Below are 16,243 nucleotides of genomic sequence, written 5' to 3'. Positions count from 1 at the left end.
TGGCCTGTTTCTGTGCTGTACAGTCTATGCAATTACAGGAAACGCTTTTTTATCCGGCACCGATGGGACCGGCGTGGTGCCGGTTGATCAAAAAGTCCGGATTACAGAGAGGTATACTTACCAAGGTACGAGAGCCCCGTACATGGCCACAGGTACAGGAGCCCCGGTTACTCGGCCACAGATCCAGGAGTCCCTGTTGCATGGCCACAGATCCAGGAACCCCGGTTGCACGGCCACTAATATATAGTAAAACTTACCTGAACCTACTCCTGAATTTTGCCGGTTAAGAGAGATTTCCTGATTTTTTAGGTGCCAGTTAAAAGAGAGTTTCTTGCATAAAGGAAGCTGGATTGAAAGTAGTGGCGAAGGGTGGGTGAGGGGGGCGGAAATTGAGGGTTAAAGATATCAGCACTGCATAATTTCCCCCCACCTCCCCTGGGGAAGATAGGCTCCTTAGAATATCAACTGGTGGAGGAGTATAAGGGAGGGGGTGTGGGGTGTAGGAAGGGGCTGAAAGGAAATCCATGCTAGAATAAAATCATAGAAGGGAACTGGATGAAGCAAGCTTGGGGGGGGGGGGGGGGGGGGTCGAATTCCTTATCCTGTCCATAAATCAGACTTTGTTAGGTCTGAACTGGGCTGACTTGATTATCTGCACTCCCAAAAGGCATTTTTGTTTCATACCATTTTTAAATGTTATTTTATTGGACTGGAGTCCTCGACTCTATCTACATTACATTCGGTAGACCAAACAGGAACTTCAGTGGCTTCATGCAACATAACCGCAAACTCCCCAGAAACTATGTAAACGGACCATTTCCCTTGGTTTTGAAGTGGACAGAAAAATCTGTCCTGTTTTTATTTTATTAGGAAATTCTATACAAAAAAAAAAAATCCACAAATTGCATTGCATACCGGGAACTCTACAGAACATTTTTTTTTAAAGCCAGAGTCTCTTTACACATTTTGCAATCCCATTAAAAAAAAAACCATTGCCAAAGTTGGCCACTGACTTCGCCGGAGCCCTGCACCACATTACAATACAGAGGTCAATGCATTAGAAGGTACACTGGACACGTGCTCTACAAACCAACCTCAAATGTAATACATAGATACATAGAAGATAGGAGCAGGAGTAGGCCATTCGGCCCTTCGTGCCTGCTCCGCCATTTAATGAGATCATGGCTGATCCTTTAATTCAGTATCCCGTCCCCGCCTTCTCTCCGTAACCCTTAACCCCTTTTGAAATGAAAAATAGATTGAAACCCTAACATTTAGAGCTTGCGAGAGTTGAAGTAAATGGCTTTGGAAGGGAGATGTTGACATGGAATGAAAGAGGACCAAAACAAAAAAAGGTCACGCACTAGTACATCAGCTCCAAAGCCAAGTCACGTTCTCGCATCCATTTTGCCACATGCTACTCGCCTGCCCCCCCCCCACCCGACACACCTCACTTACTCGTGTTCAAACCTGCGAAGTGACTCTACCTACCAGTGGGTTGGCCACCATGATGGTATAGTTTCCATCGTCGTCCAAGGTGGCAGCTTCAGTGTGGAGGGAACAAATTCCGTCTGGCTCTCGGCCAATCTGGTAGTGTTCACTGCGCTTGGAAATTTGTTTACCGTCTTTGAACCAGTAGGCCTACCAGGGGAGGGAGAGGAAACACAAGAGTAGATAACTAATGCTGACAAGCCAAGAGTAGTGACGTTCGCTGTTACCTGCAATACATTCATCCAGACAGTTGGGGGGGGGGGGGGGGGTGGGGGAGAAACAAGGAGATGTCTGTTGCAACAAAGACCATCCTGGATTGCATCACATAAGAACTTCTCGTTAATAAACAATTTGGGAGAAAAATTCAGTTGGTTAGCGCCTCCCATTAGCACCTCTGGGGGTCGAGGAACTTTGCGCCTGAGTGCGGCGATTTTAGTGCCGCTCGTGAAATTGACCAGTCGTTTTGCGGCGGCGCTAAACACGACCGTCACGATCTCCTGCACCCGCAGATCGTGACGTCAGTCGAGCGTGCACTGCCCTGGACATTGACTCGTGCCCCCTGCCTTAGCGCCTGTCGCTAGGAACGACAGGTAGAGGGGAACATTTCCAAGTCGGGAAGGGGCTGGGGGAACGCTATTTAAAGGCGGGCGCTTCCTGCCTTTTCTTGTCGGCAAAACTTTTGGCATATGCAGGTTGAGAGGGAGAGAGATGTCTGGAGAGATTTAATGCTGTCCTAAGGAGTTTTGGCCCTTAGCACCACTTTTGAGGTTCCTAAGTGCCGAGCTCTTTCCCTGGGCCTATCCATTAGTGCTTCCAACACAATTGCTTTTGAGGTCTCTCCAGGCTGAGATTCAAGGTTGCAATGAGCAGGGTGCGGCTGGCCAGCAAGACGGCCCTCCCCTTGAAGAACTGGACAGCGCCAGTCTGTCTGTCTTCCATGGTAACGGACATCGCCTGAGCTTCGGTAGCGTTCTGAGGTAGCGCCTCGCTCCCCGACGTTAGCGCCTTGAGGTGTGCAGCGCTTCATTTAGAGCTCAAATCACCTCCAGGGGCGAATTTTGCAGTTGGAGGCGATAATTAGCGCCGGGTGCTAAGCTTTGCGCCTGGCCAATACCCAATTTCTCCCCCACAATGAGATTATAAAGACAAAACACAACAATAATTAATTCAATGTTCAAGCGTCAGACCCAATGTTAACACAATGCCGTTGATTAGAATTCCTGCTAGATACTATAACTTAGCCAGATTGGACAGCAGCAAACAAACAAAGTCAGTCATCTACCAAGCTTCTTGTTGCTGTTTTGGTGGAAGTGGCTTCCATACACCATTCTACCCCTATTTACACCCTGAAATAAAGAATAGATTTGCCTTCCAAAGCTAGGCTTTATTAACTTTAAAATCTGCAGCACATCTTCCCACATCCCGTCCCAACCAAAGCTGGAAAAGAACTGAATTTAAGGTGGCCACAACACATCATGTGATCATCAACTACCAATGAGATTACAACATATATCCCAAGGCAGTTAACAAACAACCAATCACAATACTTTTACTAAACAAGGAATAATCACCACATTCACCCCTCCTTTTAAAATATACTCCAACCTAAATAACCTTTACAATTTATAATTAATTATTTACAACTAAAACTATGCACAACAAAAATAAAACTGTTCACATGACACAATACTAAGTGAACAACAAATAGTAACATTGCACATAAGTATTAAGTATCTCTCAACTAAAACAATATACTATAATATTTCAACAATTTTAAAACATTACTATCAATTTAAAAGTCCATTTTCAATCGGTCGACCGGATATCTTGTTCGTGTCGACCTTCTTAACCTTGGTGAAATTCCTTGCCCTCCCACACCAGAAGGCACAGAAGTATCTTCAGCAGGAAGGCTATCCATGTCCCGATTTTCAACGGTTTCCGGATTAGAAATCCCATCAGAAGGTAAACTGGGACGGTCATAAACATCTATCAAGGGCTGACTAATAGAAGTATAATTATCTGCAATCGGATTGGAAATATTCGTAGTATCTGTAACAGCATCCACATTATCTGAATCATGACTATTGTTAATATCCTCAGAAGAGGGCTGGCCCCCACAAGGAGCCAAGTCTTTAATTGAAACAGTACTTTCTTTCCCATCTTGGAATCGAATATGAGCATATTGGGAATTTGCCTCCAACAGCTCCACCAAAGGATCATATTTTGACAATCTAACATGGCGTCGAAGCAGCACAGGTCCCTGCATAGTAAGCCATGAAGGTACCGAATATCCCGTAGTAGATCTCCGCGGATAGTTAAAGAGCCTTTCATGGGGGGTCACATTAGTAGCCGTTGAAAGCAATGATCTAATGGAATGCAGGGCATCAGGCAGTACCATTTCCCACTGTGTATTCTTAAGGTTCCGGGATGTCAAAGCCAACATAACTGCCTTCCAGATCACCCCATTGTATCGTTCGCACTGTCCATTACCCTGGGGATTATACGGGGTAGTTCTACTAGTAGAAATTCCCCGACTCTGAAGGTATTCCTTCAACTGGGAAGACATAAAAGAACTTCCCTGATCCGAATGGATATACGCAGGCATCCCAAAGATGATAAAAAGTTGAGTCAGACATTTGATAACTGTAGCAGCTGATACATCTGCACAAGGAAAAGCAAAAGGGAACCTTGAAAACTCATCCACAACAGTAAATATATATCGGTTTTGAGTAGTTGAAGGAAGAGGCCCCTTAAAATCGACGCTCAAACGTTCAAAAAGGAGAAGTAGCCTTTATAAGATGAGCTCGTTGAGGCTTAAAGAAATTCGGTTTACACCGAGCACAGATAGAACATGATGAAGTCATCCGCTTGACGTCTTCAACTGAAAAAGGCAAGTTCTTACTGCGTACAAAGTGTATCATCCTCGTAACCCCAGGATGACATAAGGCATTGTGAAGATTAATAAGCGTATCTCCGTGAATCACAGAACAATAAGCCCTCGACAGTGCATCAGCAGCAACATTATCCTTCCCCAGACGATAAACTATGTCAAAATGGTAACATGCCAACTCAATCCTCCATCTCATTATTTTATCATTTTTGATCTTTCCAAAATGTTTAACATCAAACATAAAGGACACAGATTTTTGATCAGTTACCAACGTGAAATGTCGCCCCGATAAATAATGTCTCCATTTACGCAATGCTTCTACTATTGCGTATGCCTCTTTCTCTATTGAAGAATGTCTTTTTTCACTATTGTTCAAAGTACGTGAGAAAAAGGCCACAGGTCTTCCATTTTGGTTCAGAGTAGCCCCAATTGCAAAATCCGAAGCATCCGTCTCGATCACAAAGGGAACCTGCTCATCAATAGAATGCACAACTGCTCCTAAAATATCCTTTTTAAAATTCTCAAAACATGTCCTGGCCTCCCATGATAGAGGATATGTCGTAACCCGAATAAGAGGCCGGATCTTCCGTGAAAAATTTGCAATCCAATTAGAATAATAAGAAAACAGTCCAACAACTCGTTGCAAAGCCTTAGAATTAGTAGGACAAGGTAAATCAATCAATGGTCGCAAACGTTCTGGATCTGATTTAATCTTGTTTCCCGAGATAATATACCCCAATAGATTTACCTCAGTAGTCGAAAAGATACATTTCTCTTTGTTAAAAGTTAAACCAACTTTTTCCGCAGCTTGAAGGAATCTTTTTAAATTAGAATCATGCTCCACCCTTGATTTGCCACACACTGTGATGTCATCTAAGTATGAAAAAGGTGTCAGAGAGGGAGTTATCACTTATAAAAGCATCCATTGCCCGTTGAAAACAAGCAACACCATTAGTAACGCCAAATGTTATTCGGCAAAACTGATACAGCTTTCCACCAGCCTCAAAGGCCGTATATGGTTGATCCTTCTTAACAATAGGAATCTGATGATAAGCACTCTTTAAATCAATAGTGCTAAAAACCTTATACTGAGATACTTTGTTGATAAGCTCATCAATCTTAGGCAAAGAAATTAGAGAAGCGTGCGATAAGAGCACAGCTGTCATCATGGGTGACTTTAATTTACATATTGATTGGACTACCCAAATTAGTAAAAATTCTGAGGAGGAGGAATTCCTGGAATGTTTTCGGGACGGTTATCTGGACCAATATGTCGAGGAGCCGACTCGAGATCAGGCCATTTTAGACTGGGTATTGTGCAATGAGAAGGGACTTATCACCAATCTTCTTGTACGAGGCCCCTTGGGTCAGAGCGATCATAATATGATCGAGCTCTCAGTCGAGATGGAGAGTGAGGAAATTGAATCAGAGACTAAGGTCCAGAACTTAAATAAAGGGAATTACGAGGGTATGAGACGGGAATTGGGTAAGATTGATTGGGTGGTGTTTCTGGGGGGATTGACAGTGGATAGACAATGGCAAGCATTCAAAGATAGAATGGAAGAATTCCAGAACATGTTTATACCGGTTTGGCATAAAAATAAACCTAAAAAGGTGACTCAACCGTGGATAACGAGGGAAATTAGGGACAGCATAAAATCAAAAAAAAGGGCATATCAACTGGCAAAAAAAAGCACCAGACCGGAAGATTGGGGGCAGTACAGGATACAGCAGAAGAGGACAAAGGGATTAATCAGGAAGGGGAAAATAGAATACGAAAGTAAACTTGCAGCAAAAACAAAGACAGACTGCAAAAGCTTTTATCGGTATATCAGGAGGAAAAGACTGGTAAAATCCCAAGTCGGTCCCCTGCAGTCCGATTCGGGAGAATATATAATGGAGAATAAGGAAATGGCAGACCAATTAAACTCATACTTTGGTTCTGTATTCACAAAGGAGGACACAAATAACCTCCCAGGAATATCGGCAAACATAGGGACTAATGAGAGGGAGGAGCTGACAGAAATTAGTATCTCTAGGGATATGGTGTTGGGTAAGTTGAGGGGACTGAAGGCCGACAAATCCCCGGGGCCTGATAAACTACATCCTAGGGTACTTAAGGAGGTGGCCCTGGAGATAGCAGATGCTCTAAGGATCATCTTCCGGAACTCCATTGACTCGGGAACAGTACCCGTGGATTGGAGGGTAGCTAATGTTACCCCAATATTTAAAAAGGGGGGTAGAGAGAAAGCAGGGAATTATAGACCAGTAAGCCTTACATCGGTTGTGGGCAAAATGCTAGAGTCCATTATTAAGGATAAAATAGCGGAGCACTTGACAAATGGGGAAAGGATCGGACAGAGTCAACATGGATTTACAAAGGGTAAATCGTGTTTGACTAATCTGCTGGAATTTTTTGAGGAAGTAACTGGTAAAATAGATGGGGGAGAGCCAGTGGATGTGGTGTACCTTGACTTCCAGAAAGCCTTCGATAAGGTTCCACACAAAAGATTGTCATGCAAAATTAAGGCTCATGGGATTGGGGGCAAAGTATTAACGTGGATAGAGAACTGGCTGGCGGATAGAAAACAGAGAGTTGGAATAAACGGCTCGTTTTCAGAGTGGCAGGCAGTGACCAGCGGGGTGCCGCAAGGATCTGTCCTGGGACCCCAGCTGTTCACAATATATATAAATGATCTGGATCAGGGAATTGGATGCAATATTTCCAAATTCGCTGACGACACTAAACTAGGAGGAGGGGTGGGCTCTGATGAGGATGTCAGGAGGCTACAGTGCGATTTGGACAGGTTGGGGGAATGGGCGGATACGTGGCAGATGCACTATAATGTGGATAAATGCGAGGTTATCCACTTTGGGGGTAAAAACAGGAGGGTAGATTATTATCTAAATGGCAATAGATTGGGAGATGGGGAAGTGCAGAGGGACCTGGGTGTTCTTGTGCACCAGTCACTGAAGGAGAGCATGCAGGTGCAACAGGCGATTAAGAAGGCAAATGGTATGTTGGCCTTCATATCAAGGGGGTTCGAGTATAGGAATAGGGATACCTTACTACAGCTGTACAAGGTGCTGGTGAGACCGCATCTGGAGTATTGTGTACAGTTTTGGTCGCCCCATCTGCGGAAGGATGTTCTTGCCATGGAAAGAGTGCAACGGCGATTCACCAGGCTGATACCTGGAATGGCGGGAATGACCTACGAAGAGAGATTAAATAGTTTGGGCTTGTACTCACTGGAGTTTAGAAGATTGAGAGGGGATCTCATCGAAACATATAAAATTATGGCAGGCCTGGACAGGCTGAATTCAGAGAGAATGTTTCCAATGGCCAGGGAGCACAGAACCAGGGGCCACAGTCTAAAAATAGCGGGCAAATCATTTAAAACAGAGATGAGGAAGAATTTCTTCACTCAAAGAGTGGTGAGCCTGTGGAATTCCCTGCCACAGAGGGCTGTGAAGGCTAATTCAATAAATATTTTCAAGAGAGAATTGGATATATTTCTGAAGGCTAAGGGGATTAAGGGTTACGGAGAAAAGGCGGGGACGGGGTACTGAACTGGTAAGATCAGCTATGATCTCAGACGAGGATCAGCCATGATCTCATTGAATGGCGGAGCAGGCTCGAAGGGCCGAATGGCCTACTCCTGTTCCTATCTCTATGTTACTATGGTACGCATCTAATTGAGTACACCTATTAATAGTTTGGGAATAGTCTATCACCATTCGTTTCTTGTGTCTCTCGTTAGTCGTGACAACTACCTGTGCTCGCCAAGGCGAACAACTAGGTTCAATGATTCCTTCCAATAAGAGACGTTGAACTTCAGAATTAATAAATTCTCTATCCTGACTACTATATCTTCTTGACTTGGTAGCAATTGGCTTACAATCCGACATCAAATTGGAAAAAAGTGATAATGGAGAAATAGATAGAGGTTAATCCACAAATAGATAAAGGTGGCTTAGTCCCTCCAAATGAAAGACTAAGAGACTCGTGTAACTGAAGCACATCATGTCTAATCAAAATATCCGCAGAGATTAGGCAAAACAGATAGGCGTATATCAGTATACGTATTACCTAGAAGAATCATTTTCACAAAGCAACAACCAGCTATTTGTGAAGTAAGGGTCGTCTGAGCCATACACACCTGATACGCAACAGGCGAAATTTTCAAATGCTTCTCCTTCGCAAGCTGAAGACTTATAAAACTCTCAGTACTGCCCGTATCTATAAGGGCCTTCACTTCCAACCCATTAACTTGAGCCGTAACTATAGCTTTGTTTAGGCCATGAGTGAATGCAGCAGAAATTGATGCAATAAACGCCCTATCTAAAGGCTGAATAGTCACAGAGGAGCTAGTGGAGGAGGGCCCTCCCACACCAGGAGAGGAGGAGGTAATTGAACCTGATGATTTGCACACGCGTGCATAATGACCTCTCTTGCCGCATTTACTACACACAGCCTCCCGAGCAGGACACTTCAGACGAGGGTGCCGGATATTCTCACAAAAATAACACTTCTGAATCCTAGAGGCAACAGCCGCCGAAGTAGAAACTGTTTCAGAATCTAGTAAACCACTCCCATTAAGTCCACATAATTCCTTTTCATCCGAAACTGCCAAAACCATAGTCGCAGGCCGATTAAAAAGAGCATAAGAATCCGAACTTCTCTGAGCCACATCCAATGTAGAAGCTTGCTCAAAAGCACTTTTAAGATCCAAAGTCTTATTTTCTAACAACCGCTGACGACTATGTGTGCAGGAAGTGTGTCCAGCTGCAGCTCCTAGCAGACCGCATGGCGGCGCTGGAGCTGCGAATGGACTCACTCTGGAGCATACGCGATGCTGAGGATGTTGTGGATAGCACATTCAGTGAGTTGGTCACACCGCAGGTAAAGGCTAGCTCAGACAGTAAATGGGTGACCAAAAGGCAGGGTAAAGGCAGGAAGGTAGTGCAGGAGTCACCTGCGGTCATCTCCCTCCAAAACAGGTTTACCGTTTTGGGTACTGTTGGGGGAGATGACTTATCAGGGGAAGGCACCAGCAGCCAGGTTCAGGGCACCATGACTGGCTCTGCTGCACAGAAGGGTGGGAAAAAAAGGGATAGGGCTATAGTGATAGGGGATTCAATTGTAAGGGGGATAGATAGGAGTTTCTGTGGCCGAGACCGAGACTCCAAGATGGTATGTTGCCTCCCTGGTGCAAGGGTCAAGGATGTCTCGGAGCGGGTGCAGAGCATTCTGAAGGGGGAGGGGGATCAGCCAGTTGTCGTGGTACATGTAGGTACCAACGATGTAGGTAAAAAGAGGGAGGAGGTCCTACAAGCTGAATTTAGGGAGTTAGGAGCTAAATTGAAAAGTAGGACCTCAAAGGTAGTAATCTCTGGATTGCTACCAGTGCCACGAGCTAATAAGTTTAGAGAGAGTAAGATAGATAAGCTAAATACGTGGCTTGAGCAGTGGTGCAAGGGAGAGGGATTTAAATTCTTGAGGCATTGGAACCAGTTCTTGGGGAGGAGTGACCTGTACCAAGGGGACGGTCTACACCTGAGCTGTGAGGGAGCCGATGTCCTCGGGGTAATATTTTCTAGGGCGGTTCGGGAGGATTTAAACTAATTTGGCAGGGGGATGGGAACCTAGATAGTGGAAAAGAGGGAAGTCATATGAAGTCAGAAATAGATGGTAGAAAGGTGAGAAGCAATAAGCAAAGGAGAGAAACACAAAGGGCCAAACTAATTCATAATGAGAGTGTGAAAAAAGCAAGCCTGAAGGCTTTGTATCTTAATGCTAGAAGCATTAGGAACAAGGTGGATGAATTAGTTGTGGAAATAGAGGTAAACAAGTATGATTTGATTGGGATTACAGAAACGTGGCTGCAGGGTGGGCAAGGCTGGGAACTTAACATCCAGGGATATACAATATTTAGGAAGGATCTGCAAAAAGGTAGGGGAGGTGGGGTAGCATTGCTGGTAAAGGAGGGGATTAATGCAATGGAAAGGAAGGATATTAACTCGGATGAAACGGAATCTGTATGGGTAGAAATGAGAAATAGCAAGGGGAGGAAAACGTTAGTGGGTGTGATATATAGGCCTCCAAATAGTAATATGGAGGTGAGGGAAGGCATAAAAAGGGAAATTAGAGAAGCGTGCGATAAGAGCACAGCTGTCATCATGGGTGACTTTAATTTATATATTGATTGGACTACCCAAATTAGTAAAAATTCTGAGGAGGAGGAATTCCTGGAATGTTTTCGGGACGGTTATCTGGACCAATATGTCGAGGAGCCGACTCGAGATCAGGCCATTTTAGACTGGGTATTGTGCAATGAGAAGGGACTTATCAACAATCTTCTTGTACGAGGCCCCTTGGGTCAGAGCGATCATAATATGATCGAGCTCTCAGTCGAGATGGAGAGTGAGGAAATTGAATCAGAGACTAAGGTCCAGAACTTAAATAAAGGGAATTACGAGGGTATGAGACGGGAATTGGGTAAGATTGATTGGGTGGTGTTTCTGGGGGGATTGACAGTGGAGAGACAATGGCAAGCATTCAAAGATAGAATGGAAGAATTCCAGAACATGTTTATACCGGTTTGGCATAAAAATAAACCTAAAAAGGTGACTCAACCGTGGATAACGAGGGAAATTAGGGACAGCATAAAATCAAAAAAAAGGGCATATCAACTGGCAAAAAAAAGCACCAGACCGGAAGATTGGGGGCAGTACAGGATACAGCAAAAGAGGACAAAGGGATTAATCAGGAAGGGGAAAATAGAATACGAAAGTAAACTTGCAGCAAACATAAAGACAGACTGCAAAAGCTTTTATCGGTATATCAGGAGGAAAAGACTGGTAAAATCCCAAGTCGGTCCCTTGCAGTCCGATTCGGGAGAATATATAATGGAGAATAAGGAAATGGCAGACCAATTAAACTCATACTTTGGTTCTGTATTCACAAAGGAGGACACAAATAACCTCCCAGGAATATCGGCAAACATAGGGACTAATGAGAGGGAGGAGCTGACAGAAATTAGTATCTCTAGGGATATGGTGTTGGGTAAGTTGAGGGGACTGAAGGCCGACAAATCCCCGGGGCCTGATAAACTACATCCTAGGGTACTTAAGGAGGTGGCCCTGGAGATAGCAGATGCTCTAAGGATCATCTTCCGGAACTCCATTGACTCGGGAACAGTACCCGTGGATTGGAGGGTAGCTAATGTTACCCCAATATTTAAAAAGGGGGGGTAGAGAGAAAGCAGGGAATTATAGACCAGTAAGCCTTACATCGGTTGTGGGCAAAATGCTAGAGTCCATTATTAAGGATAAAATAGCGGAGCACTTGACAAATGGGGAAAGGATCGGACAGAGTCAACATGGATTTACAAAGGGTAAATCGTGTTTGACTAATCTGCTGGAATTTTTTGAGGAAGTAACTGGTAAAATAGATGGGGGAGAGCCAGTGGATGTGGTGTACCTTGACTTCCAGAAAGCCTTCGATAAGGTTCCACACAAAAGATTATCATGCAAAATTAAGGCTCATGGGATTGGGGGCAAAGTATTAACGTGGATAGAGAACTGGCTGGCGGATAGAAAACAGAGAGTTGGAATAAACGGCTCGTTTTCGGAGTGGCAGGCAGTGACCAGCGGGGTGCCGCAAGGATCTGTCCTGGGACCCCAGCTGTTCACAATATATATAAATGATCTGGATCAGGGAATTGGATGCAATATTTCCAAATTCGCTGACGACACTAAACTAGGAGGAGGGGTGGGCTCTGATGAGGATGTCAGGAGGCTACAGTGCGATTTGGACAGGTTGGGGGAATGGGCGGATACGTGGCAGATGCACTATAATGTGGATAAATGCGAGGTTATCCACTTTGGGGGTAAAAACAGGAGGGTAGATTATTATCTAAATGGCAATAGATTGGGAGATGGGGAAGTGCAGAGGGACCTGGGTGTTCTTGTGCACCAGTCACTGAAGGAGAGCATGCAGGTGCAACAGGCGATTAAGAAGGCAAATGGTATGTTGGCCTTCATATCAAGGGGGTTCGAGTATAGGAATAGGGATACCTTACTACAGCTGTACAAGGTGCTGGTGAGACCGCATCTGGAGTATTGTGTACAGTTTTGGTCGCCCCATCTGCGGAAGGATGTTCTTGCCATGGAAAGAGTGCAGCGGCGATTCACCAGGAATGGCGGGAATGACCTACGAGGAGAGATTGAATAGTTTGGGCTTGTACTCACTGGAGTTTAGAAGATTGAGAGGGGATCTCATCGAAACATATAAAATTATGGCAGGCCTGGACAGGCTGAATTCAGAGAGAATGTTTCCAATGGCAGGGGAGCACAGAACCAGGGGCCACAGTCTAAAAATAGCGGGCAAATCATTTAAAACAGAGATGAGGAAGAATTTCTTCACTCAAAGAGTGGTGAGCCTGTGGAATTCCCTGCCACAGAGGGCTGTGAAGGCTAATTCAATAAATATTTTCAAGAGAGAATTGGATATATTTCTGAAGGCTAAGGGGATTAAGGGTTACGGAGAAAAGGCGGGGACGGGGTACTGAACTGGTAAGATCAGCTAAGATCTCAGATGAAGATCAGCCATGATCTCATTGAATGGCGGAGCAGGCTCGAAGGGCCGAATGGCCTACTCCTGTTCCTATCTCTATGTTACTATGTTACTATGAATTGATCTAGACAGTAATCCATTAATAAAAGCATCCCGTACCGATTCTTCCTTATATTCTTCAGCCGTCACGGCCTTATAATTACAGTTAACACTAAGGCACCGAAGTGCTTGTAAATAAGTATCCAAAGATTCTCCCACCTGCTGCCTACGGGCAGATAGAAGGTGACGTGCAAATACCTCATTCTTTGGTTTAACAAAAATCTTTTCCAATGTAGAAATAACCACTTCATAAGTTTTACAGTCCAAAATATATTTATATACATCCGGAGCAATGTAGTCGATCAGCATATTCAGCTTATTTAGAGACTCTTGATCCAACACGCCCAAAAAGTTTTAAAATGTACAATACCAATGTTTCCATTTATCATCCACTCCAGCAGAATTGGGGTCAGCCTTGAATCGTTCTGGTTGAAGATATCGCTCCATTCTAACATAAAGTTAATAAATTGAAATAAAGAATAGATTTGCCTTCCAAAGCTAGGCTTTATTAACTTTAAAATCTGCAGCACATCCTCCCACATCCAGTCCCAACCAAAGCTGGAAAAGAACTGAATTTAAGGTGGCCACAACACATCATGTGATCATCAACTACCAATGAGATTACAACATATATCCCAAGGCAGTTAACAAACAACCAATCACAATACTTTTACTAAACAAGGAATAATCACCACACGCCCCCAAGTCAGAAACCAGATTCTGCAGGTACATTCAGAATTGATATCCACACATGCAAGTGTCAGTGATGGGGAGTAAATCATCATCGAGTAACTGAGGCTCCAGTTAAGCTTCATGGTTATCTGGAGGTCCCGCGCAGGCCGCTCACCGGATTTACAACGGGAATAACCGCTCATGCGCGAAAATCCGAATGGGCTGCGCAGCCGGTTAAAGGGCCCGCGCACCCAAAAAAAAGTTACAGGGAACGTTGGTAACACCCCTAGCTGAATTGTCCTTTGTGTAGCCTGGGACACAGAGACCAGTTGCAACATCCCAACCTGCTGCTCGGGTCAAGGGCATCCAACTCCGCCAAGACAAAAAGGGTTGCACATGGCACTTTTCTACCTGGCATGGCTCTGCTTTGCCCAGCACATCGACAGCCCATCCACCGCCTTAAACATTCACTCCCTCCGCCACCGGCGTACCGTGGCTGCAGTGTGTACCATCTACAAGATGCACTGCAGCAACTCGCCAAGGCTTCTTCGGCAGCACCTCCCAAACCCGTGACCTCTTCCACCTAGAAGGACAAGGGCAGCAGGCGCATGGGAACACCGCCACCTCCAAGTCTCACACCATCCTGACTTGGAAATATATCGCCGATCCTTCATCGTCGCTGGGTCAAAATCCTGGAACTCCCTCCCTAACAGCACTGTGGGAGCACCTTCACTGGACGGACTGCAGCGGTTCAAGGCTGCGCCTCACCATCACCTTCTCAAGGGCAACAAATGCTGGCATTGCCAGTGACGCTCACATCCCGTGAATTAATAAAAAAGTGATCTTGTTGTCTGGGGAAAGTGAAGAACAGTGAGGGCTTTTCTTGGATGACACCTGTCTCGTGATGCATTCAACTCTAACTTACCACACCCAGCAAAACTTCACAAACACCTTCACAAGCAGCATATAGCCCACAATGTTATCAGCAGACCTTGTCCTGTTGCATTCTCTTGTCACACTGGAGAGACTGGAGAAGTTGAGGTTGTTCTCCTTAGAGCAGAGAAGGTTAAGGGGAGATTTAACCGAGGTGTTCAAAATCATGAAGTGATTTGATAGAGTAAATAAGGAGAAACTATTTCCACTGGCAGGAGGGTCGGTAACCAGAGGACACAGATTCAAAGTAATTGGCAAAAGAGCCAGAGGGAAGGTAAGGAGCACGACTACAGGGAAAGGGCAGGGGGTAGGTACGGTGGGCCGAATGGCCTCCTTCTGTGCTGCATGATTCTAGAATTGCAGCTCATACCTTTGGCATGGGCTCTCCGAATACTTTGCACGTGAAAGTTACTGACGTCCCCTCGAACAGCTTGATGTGCTTCAGCTTCCTCTCGAAGACCGGCGCGATACCTTCGGCGGGCAGGTCATCGTGCTGGACCTCCTCGTCAGACTCGTCCACCGGCGAGCGCTCCAGGCGAAACTCGATCTCACTGATCAGCCTCTGTTCAAAGCTGGAGACTTTGTAATCCTGAAAAAAAAACAACGGCAAAAAAGGAGGATGAGATCACGGAGATCCGTTTTATGGAATGAGATCTGGTTAGTGCCGCAGATTGACACCGTCCCATCTGCATACACCGTAATGCTTTTCTCTAGAAAGAGAAGGCTGACGGGGTGACCTAATAGAGGTCGAATATATTGGCCTTGGAGGGAGTGCAGCGTAGGTTCACTAGAATGATACCCAGATGCCAAGGGCTAAATTACAAGGAGAGATTACACAAACTACCGTTTTATTCCTTTGGAATTCAGAAGGTTAAGGGGTGATCTGATCGAAGTTTAAGATATTAAGGGGAACAGATAGAGAGAAACTGTTTCTGCTGGTTGGGGATTCTAGGACTAGGGGGCATTGTCTAAAAATTAGAGCCAGACCTTTCAGGAGTGAAATTAGGAAACACTTCTACACACAAAGGGTGGTAGAAGTTTGGAACTCTCTTCCGCAAAATTATAAATCTGAGATTAATCGATTTTTGTTGGCCAAATGTATTAAGGGATATGGACCAAAGGCGGGAATAAGGAGTTAGGTCCCAGATCAGCCATGGTCTCATTGAATGGTGGAACAGGATCGAGGGGCTCAATGGCCGACTCCTGTTCCTGTGTCTTTAAAATTATGAAAGGGTTCGATAGGGTAGACGTAGAGAAGATGTTTCCGCTTGTGTGGGGGAGACCAAATCTAGGGGCCATAAATACAATACAAGATAGTCACTAATAATTCCAAAAAGGAGTTCAGGAGAAACTTCTTTTTCCTCCCCCAGAGTGGTGAGAATGTGGAACTTGCTACCACAGGGAGTGGTTGATGTGAATAGCTGAGATGCATTGAAGGGGAAGCTAGATAACCACGAGGGAGAAAGGAATAGAAGGATATGTGGATAGGGCGAAATGAAATAGGGTGGGAGGAGGTTCATTTGGAACATAAACACTGGCATAGACCAGTCAGGCCGAATGGCCTGTTTCTGTGCTGTAAA

At 44.9% G+C, this 16,243-nt stretch overlaps 1 protein-coding gene across 4 annotated transcripts in view; it reads right to left on the bottom strand.

Annotated features, from left to right (window-relative positions):
• palld (palladin, cytoskeletal associated protein) overlaps positions 1–16,243 on the bottom strand; it is a 610,835-nt gene that overhangs the window by 41,350 nt on the left and 553,242 nt on the right. For all 4 annotated transcript variants that reach the window (XM_085975529.1, XM_085975522.1, XM_085975536.1 and 1 more), the window contains 2 exons: positions 15,034–15,252; positions 1,492–1,641 (listed from right to left, as the gene is read on the bottom strand). In XM_085975529.1, the coding sequence (XP_085831655.1) occupies positions 1,492–1,641; positions 15,034–15,252 (369 nt within the window). The remainder of the gene's footprint in view (positions 1–1,491; positions 1,642–15,033; positions 15,253–16,243) is intronic.

This window comes from Somniosus microcephalus, chromosome 1 (genome assembly GCF_052327205.1).
Source record: "Somniosus microcephalus isolate GS21.2 chromosome 1, FLI_Smic_1.0, whole genome shotgun sequence".
Lineage (NCBI taxonomy): Eukaryota > Metazoa > Chordata > Chondrichthyes > Squaliformes > Somniosidae > Somniosus > Somniosus microcephalus.
The sequence above is the reverse complement of the archived record's forward strand: the minus strand, read 5'-3'. Positions and strand labels throughout refer to the sequence as shown.